Below are 7475 nucleotides of genomic sequence, written 5' to 3' on the forward strand. Positions count from 1 at the left end.
AATTTTTCTTATATGATTCTCAACTTTTTGTCTTTCAAGAATATTGGTAGGTCTTCTCTTGTGACTTTGGTACATTTTAAGTGGACAGTATTGAGGTGAATTTTTTTATTTCAGTTAATATTCCAATATACTCTCCACTTAATGTAATGCCCGACAGCCTCCGCAGCAAGCAACGACGCCGTTATTCTTGAAAGCCTTTTCCTCTGAGCTGCCATTGCTGGACTGCTTGGATCATGACATAAACCAGTAAACTGAATCTAAGAACTTGAAATATATGAAAGGGCAATTGTACATGTCGAGTGGCGAAAATTAATGTGGGCAAACAAAATGGTGTCGAAAGTGTCGACTCTTTTGTACATCTGTGTCTGAATTCTGTTATTTGTATCTCTCTGTGACTATTCTATAATTTTCAGTAAGAAAAAAATCAAAAAATATTTACAAATGTACAGGGAAAAAATGAAGAGATTAAATATGAAAAAATTGGTGCAATTGCGCTCCCCTCATCTCTTCTTCAGCAGAACCATTGCCACAAATGCAACAATCCTGAAGAAGATACCATACATGAAGAGAACCACAATACAGAGTTGGTAGTTGTGAATATTGAAACCACTCCTGAAGAGCAAGCCGCAGCGAGTTATTAGCCAAACTCCAGGATATCTGAAAGAAATAAAACAGAGTAGCAAAAAAGTGAGCATGAACGAATGGAAGTTTACATACTCCGTAACGCGACAATCTCGCATGCATTTGGATGCAGTATCTATTGACAGGAGGTGTTGATGAGAAAGAAAGAAATGGAACCTTTTTGCGTTTGCAATTATGAAGCCCTCGAGTGCCCACTTTGGGTAGCTCATATTCTTCAGAAATGTAGGGGTGGTCCTTTGTGTGGATAACAAGGTCAGAACAACAGGTATCAGTGCAGAGCACTGCAGAAAGAAAAACAACATGTGAGTTAGTCTATGAGAGCATGTGACAAATCATCGGGTGAGAAGCTCAACAGTATGAGTAACCAGCATGATACTTACCAACTGCGCCGAGCCAGGATTGAAACAGATGGCGAAAGTGTATCCTATCCCGGTCACACAATACACAAGTGAGAGGAGTATGATGTAATTACTGCCAATTGATGATCTCGGATTGTTGAAGTAGTAAAACATGGAGAGGTAAATGATTGGCTTTAAAGCTGTGTTGAAATGATCGATTGTGTCCCTGGCAAGAAAGTATGCCAATGTGCTCATCCCAGATTCTCTTTCCCTCAAGTACTGCAATCGCTCAAGGGAAAATGATCTTAATGCCGCAATCTTGCACAGAAGAGCTGCACCATGGATTCATGGTATCTTAAGTCAGAGAGCTTTCACAAGGTTAGGTATAACAAGGTGGTGTGTCTGAATAATTGAACTTACAAACGGCAATGATCGTGTAAATATAGCCAGGCATCCCAAATGTCGGGTCACTGAGTTTCGCAATTGTCCCCAAGCAGATCCCAGCAAGACCTAGTATCAGGAAATCAACCCCAAGCAGTCTACCTTCACGCAGCCGCTGTTTTGTAACTCTGCAAGGAAATGCATGAAGTAACAACTGATCAGATATGCATTCAAAATTTTCAGAAGAAGCTTGTAACTGTATATACTGAGTGTACCTTCCGAGGAAGAACTTGTATTGCTTTAGGATTCCTGGTGTTCTTCTGCTGGACAGATCACCAGGTTTCGACAAACGGTGCTCAAGACGGTTGCGTTCTTGTGCAAAAGCGTTACTTACGCCTGCAGGGAGGCAATGAGGGGTCGATCCAGACATTGAACGATTGATATCAACGTCCGGGCTTTGCTCACCCATTGCCTTGAGATCATCTTTCATGTCACTTGGCACTTCGTAGCCATTGTACAACATCCAGTGCACCGGTAAATGCTTCGCCTTAATGCCTGACTCAGGCTTCACAATGCCTTCAAGAATGTCAATGTAATGGTCTGGTGGGTTTACACGGTCGGGGACATGAATTCCAAGAGTTGAGAAGTAGTCCTCAATGGTCTTGATCGGACCATTGTAAACGATAAGGCCTCCTTTTGCCAGAAGTATCAAATCATCAAACATGTTGTACAATGTGTAGCTGAAGAATGTATAAAAGAAGATATAAGAAACCTTTCAGTAAGATCAGATTTATCTCCAGGAAAATAAATATTGGCTCGAGAACTACCTCGGTTGGTGAACAACGGCGCAAATGTTCACGCCTTCAAGTGCCTCGTGACGAAGAGCTTTGAGGAGCAGCTGTGATGAGGAACTGTCCAGGCCAGAGGTTGGTTCATCCAGGATCAGCAGAGATGGCTCCATCACCATCTCAATCCCCACATTGACGCGCTTCCTCTGCCCGCCAGAGATTCCACGCTTCTCCACCGTCCCGACCACCGAGTTCCTGACCCCCTGAAGGTCCAGGGACTCTATAACCCTCTCCACAATGAGAACCCTATCACGGTGTGACATTCTCGCAGGGAGCCTGAAGGGTTACAATAGAAATGCTAAGAAACCGATGAGATGATTATTCCTGAAAGTGCATCTGATGATGTACAACCATTATTACCTGCAATTTGCGCTGAACCAAAGGTTCTCCTCAACAGTTAAGTTCCCATGAACGACGTCGTCCTGAGGCACAAAGCCAATGATCTTCTTGTAAGAACGTATACTTCCATGCGCTCCATTAACAAGGACTGAGCCGGTCACTTGATAACCGGTCACCTTCCCGGCCACAGCATTAAGGAATGTGGTCTTGCCGGCTCCAGAGGGGCCCATGACGGCGGTGACACGGCCTGGCTGGAGCTCGCCTGTGACAGACCTCAGCAGCTTCCTTTTTCCAAGTGACAGTGTCAGGTTCTTGAACTCAACCTTGAGCAAAGGCCTGGTCATCTCCTTTTGTAGCTCCTTCACCTTGGCAAGCACTCCGGTGAAGGACATGTTCTTGTTCTCTTCCTGCCTGGCCTTCTCCAACTCTATCTCGCCATACGCATACTTGAATATTTGAGTTTGAGTTGATCTGTGCTTGCCTTTCGGTGCCGGTTTGTCATTGGTAGCAACAACTTCTCCATCGTTGCTTATGTCCATGACAACCGAAGGCATGGCTTCGGATATCTCGCTTGTGTTCTGAGCTGAAAACACTATGGAGTCCGACCTTTCATTTGGCCCGGTCGAACCCATCAGGCGCGCTTCCTGCACCCTGTGGCTAGAATTCTCGAGATCTGTCTGCTGACGAAAGGATCTCCTGCGTGAAAATGTGCGTGACAGATGGTCCTGCACGCCGGTTACATGTTTCCTCGCGATCTGCTTGGCCGCCTTCCATCCCTGGTGAGCCCTGAGCTGCTGCCGAGCAAGCTGAATCGCGTTCTCCCTCGACCTCGCTTTCCTCCGTTCACGGATAGTGAGGAACTGACCTGAGCAGTTGTACACGACCAAGAGCGACACGCCTATTATACCCTGCATCAAGTAGCAAGCCTGAGTTTGGTACTCCATGGTGCAAATACAGCACTTGGTAAGCTAGCAAAATATTGAGATGCTGAAAAGGTATTACAGGATTTACCACTAAACAAGCGCCCAAAATGATGATGTTTTCATTCTCTTCGTTCTCTTTACATGAGCCTTTTATGACGCATTCTGAAAATTTTAATGTAAATTAAGTCAGCTTATCCAAGAATGAATACAATGGTGGCATCATCAAAGATGATATCGTGGCGAAGGCATGCTGATTGCGCTTACTCTCTTCTCTGGTGGAACCCAATTTGCAATAATGCCTGCAGAAGAAACAAACAACAAACAACTTAAAACAGATTCATATAGTGTGTAAAGTGAGATAGAGATGCCGTAGGATTAGATCATTACCCACTGCTACAGGACAATTTGGATGTTGTGCTTGGGCAGTGGTAACCAGCTGGACAGAAGATTTCTTCGGTGCTCCCAAAATCAGCCCATTTGTCAGCGCCACCGCAGCCGCTGGTTGAGTTTGGAGTTATCTGGTACTTGTATCTGAGAGAGATAAATTTAGCAACTCAGCTAACATGGCTTCTGCATTTGTCTACCACGAAACTGAATGCCTAAACAAATATACAAAGAGGACATCTTACGGATCACAAAGACCAGTGGTTGAGTTCCCTCTGGCACGCGGACAGTACGATCCCAACGGACAAGCTATATAGACATAGGAGACACAAAAACTCAAGTCATTTCACAATCCGATGCCCGATCTTTGCTGCAAATTTCAATTCATAACAAATAGTACAGTTATTTGGAAGTGTCCGAAAGAAACTTACGGAGCATGCAGGTGAGGCCACGGGGGCAGAAGAAGCCCTCGCAGCACGCCTGGCAGTTGGTAGCTCTCAGCGGGATGGTCTCGTTGTCGTTGGCGGCAGGGATCGGACCAACAGAGCAAGCCCACCCCGGCTCACAACCCGGCGACCAAGCGGAGATGCCGCAGTTTATGTTGGTCTCCAGGAAGAGGTTTTTCTCGCCTTTCGGGTTATACAGGCTTGTGAAGTAGAACTTCGCTTCTGCCGGCGTGCATAACCGCTGCGGCATGTCACCTGAGTGCATCATTCACACATCAGACACCTTACTCATAATCTGAAACTAGTCTCTTTCTGTATGATTTTTCAGTTGGGACCGGGATGTTCTTTTTCCCGTAAAAAAAATAATGTGAAAATGTAAAATGAAATAAGAAGGTCAGTTGTCGGAAAAGATGGCAAGTCAAACTAGTGGCTAACTTATTAGAGTTGATCCTGTCAAGCCCAATGGTGTTGAGGTCACATTCAAGAATTATTAAACAGATAAAATTTACGTTGGAAGGCCACTTGGCATGACCACCTAATACCAAGTCCCTATCAGACCCTTCCAACTCGAGAAAATGCGCCGGAGAAGAGTTCAATTCCAAAAGAAACCGTCTCAATCTATACACGTTGCTTGCCGAACACAGCACTAGTTTACAATACCAGGGAGTGGACGTTTGCGGTTTTGTTTGGGTGGCAATAGAAAACCATGGCTGTGAATTCCAAGTCTGTTCACGCTACTGAGATATTCTGATTGCACTTACGGTATTACCAAGAAGTACAATTTGAATTGGAATTTGTTAGCAATAAATCAAATTTTATAGTAGGAGAAAAAAAAATTGTAAACACTATTTAAAAAAGAGGCTATAGCAGGGCGCATTGGACCGGAGCATATGGATGCGATCCAGTCAAAAAGAGCAGACACAGGTTAGCCCGTCGCTAGCAACTATTTAATTCCACACTGACTGTGTGTAGCCAAAGAGAATCTTCAACGCGGGATTAAAAATTCAAGAAAGCGGAAGCAAATCGCCGCAAGGGAACTAGTAGCAGCAGCGGTCAATGGACCCAATCGAACCCAAATCAAATCAGCAACCAGCAAGGGCGCAATTCAGCAAACACATGAGCTGCACGCACGCAGGAATGAACCAAGCAGCAGAGGAAACTGGACGCATCATGGCAGGGCGGACGGATGGATCACCTCTGGTTTCGGCGAGGCAGCGCTCCACGAAGCCGAGGTCGGAGGTGTAGTTGAAGGCCCCGTTCCAGTCCTCCTGCCTGCGCAGATCGCAACCGAGATCAATCACCACGAAATCAAAGTCGTCAGGCTCGTACGGGAAAACAGAAACAGAGGAGGCGGGCGGAGTGTATGTACTTATGTACTACTCACGTGTCGGAGACGCAGAAGCTGAAGCGGTCGGAGATGGTCCTGGCGACGTCGTTGGTGAGCCCCGTGAGCTGCGCCTGCACGCCCCTCATCTCCGGCGGCACCGGCGGCTGCTGCTGCCCGCTGGCGCCCCCGGCGAACAGCGCGAGCGCGAGCAGAAGGGAGAGCACCGGCAGGCCGGCCCGCCGCCGGTACCGCGAGTGCTCGGCATCGCGCATTCCGGGACAGAGGTGGAGCAGGCAGGCGGCGGAGAGCCGGGGGAGAGGGCCGGGGCTGGTACTGGAACTGTGGGAGGCCAGGGAGAGAGAGAGGAGGGAGGAGAAGAGGAGGGAGACGGTGAAAAATGAGTAGACATGATGCGATTTTAAACGCCTGGGGAGTGGGGACGCGTGGTACTCACCAACGCACGCACACGGCTTTGAATATTCGGCGGAGCGGAAGGGCACGTTGAGGTTGAGGCAGGCAGCCGCCGGTGTCATCTGCTCGCGCGGGGTAGAATGGATGGATGGATAAACAAACCAACGGGTTTTTGACAGAACCAACGGTTGATCCGGCGGCGGGGGTTGGTGGAGGGGTAGCTTGCTGCTTGCTTGCTTGCTTTTGGCTTGGCCTGGATCTGTCCGAGGACTGCTTCTTTGCAGGTACTTGCATGGGAATTTCATACTCCTCCAGCGTATCAGACCAACAGCCATCACCATGAAGAAAGTCGTAGATCAGAAGGATCAAAACTTGTAAACACCCGAACGAAGACGAACGAAAACCGGATCCAAACTGATCCATCGAAGACCGGGACCGACCGAATCCCGTGAGATCCGACGGAGGCACCCCTCCACACGCCCTCCGACAATGCTAGACGCACCATAAGGACGGGGATTGAACGTGGCAAACATTATTCCTACTAAGGAACATCACAGCCGCCACACAACCCCAACCGAGACGCTGAATCTAATAAGAATGAGAACGGGATCCCCCCATCGACAAGACGGGGGGCGGGGCGAGATTCTCCGCACCTCCATGGTCGAGGTGGACCGGCGGTGGCGCCAACGGGAGGAGAATGGGCTTTTCTTGTGGAGGAGGAAAGAGATACGCTTAATCTAGAGCCTATTATCAAAACAACAGATTTTGTTTTGCAAAAAAACATTTGTTTTTTCTTTTACAGCATCTACAACCGGACCCCTGGAAACGTTCGGACGGACAACCTGGTTACTATCCGGGCAGAAAAGAGGGGGGGAAGCCACCCGATCGGACCCCCAATTTTGACCTAGGGAGGCCCGGACGCGCCGGGGCACGCCCGCCACGTCAGCTCCGGCCCAGTTTGGCCCACCCACCCCGCTACCATCCCGAGAAAAAGTAGACCTGGACAAAATCCTAGCACAAACTCCACTTCGCTTCTCACTCCTCCTGCCTTCTCCGCTCTCTTCCCTTCCAATCTTTGCCTCTCCACCATGGCCGAATTCGGCTACGACGAGATCAAGTGGGTGGGGCTCGCCGCCTCTAACCCATCGAGCATGTCCAAGCTGGACGAGGAGGAGATCGCACTCCGCATTGCGCTCCGGCACTCGCGGATGGACGTGGGGAGGAGGAAGCTCCTTGGTGGGGAGCTTCTCCTCCACGGAGGCCAGGCGCCATCCTGCCCGCTCTCTGCCATGCGCGGCACTGCCAGCACCAGCCCCGGCTAGGAGCACTGGGTGTTGGTGCCCGCTGGCATGGTAGCGGCAGTCTGAGACGGTCGGCCGCGCCTACCTCCAGGCGATGAAGGCGGCAACACAGGGAGTAGCGAGGCACGGTGGCTA

General features: G+C 48.9%; 1 protein-coding gene across 1 annotated transcript; it reads right to left on the bottom strand.

Annotated features, from left to right (window-relative positions):
* Positions 1-252: 252 nt before the first annotated feature.
* LOC109785136 (ABC transporter G family member 25) lies at positions 253-6071 on the bottom strand. The gene is made up of 14 exons (XM_020343745.4): positions 5686-6071; positions 5497-5573; positions 4287-4556; positions 4101-4164; positions 3859-4002; positions 3736-3770; positions 3560-3633; positions 2570-3456; positions 2189-2485; positions 1637-2101; positions 1401-1549; positions 1023-1312; positions 799-923; positions 253-657 (listed from the first exon to the last, which is right to left on the bottom strand). Exons 1-14 carry the CDS (start codon positions 5898-5900, stop codon positions 501-503), a joined length of 3249 nt encoding a protein of 1082 aa, XP_020199334.1. The 5' UTR covers positions 5901-6071; the 3' UTR covers positions 253-500.
* Between the last annotated feature and the right edge of the window lie 1404 nt (positions 6072-7475).

This window comes from Aegilops tauschii, chromosome 2 (genome assembly GCF_002575655.3).
Source record: "Aegilops tauschii subsp. strangulata cultivar AL8/78 chromosome 2, Aet v6.0, whole genome shotgun sequence".
Lineage (NCBI taxonomy): Eukaryota > Viridiplantae > Streptophyta > Magnoliopsida > Poales > Poaceae > Aegilops > Aegilops tauschii.

Excerpts from the sequence above, each read along its gene's own strand:
- LOC109785136 (XM_020343745.4), bottom strand. The coding sequence starts at position 5,900 with ATGCGCGATGCCGAGCACTCGCGGTACCGGCGGCGGGCCGGCCTGCCG. Across the intron at positions 5,574-5,685 it reads AGCTTCTGCGTCTCCGACAC|GCAGGAGGACTGGAACGGGG; the intron begins GTGAGTAGTACA and ends CGATCTGCGCAG. Across the intron at positions 3,634-3,735 it reads GGGTTCCACCAGAGAAGAGA|AATGCGTCATAAAAGGCTCA; the intron begins GTAAGCGCAATC and ends TAAAATTTTCAG.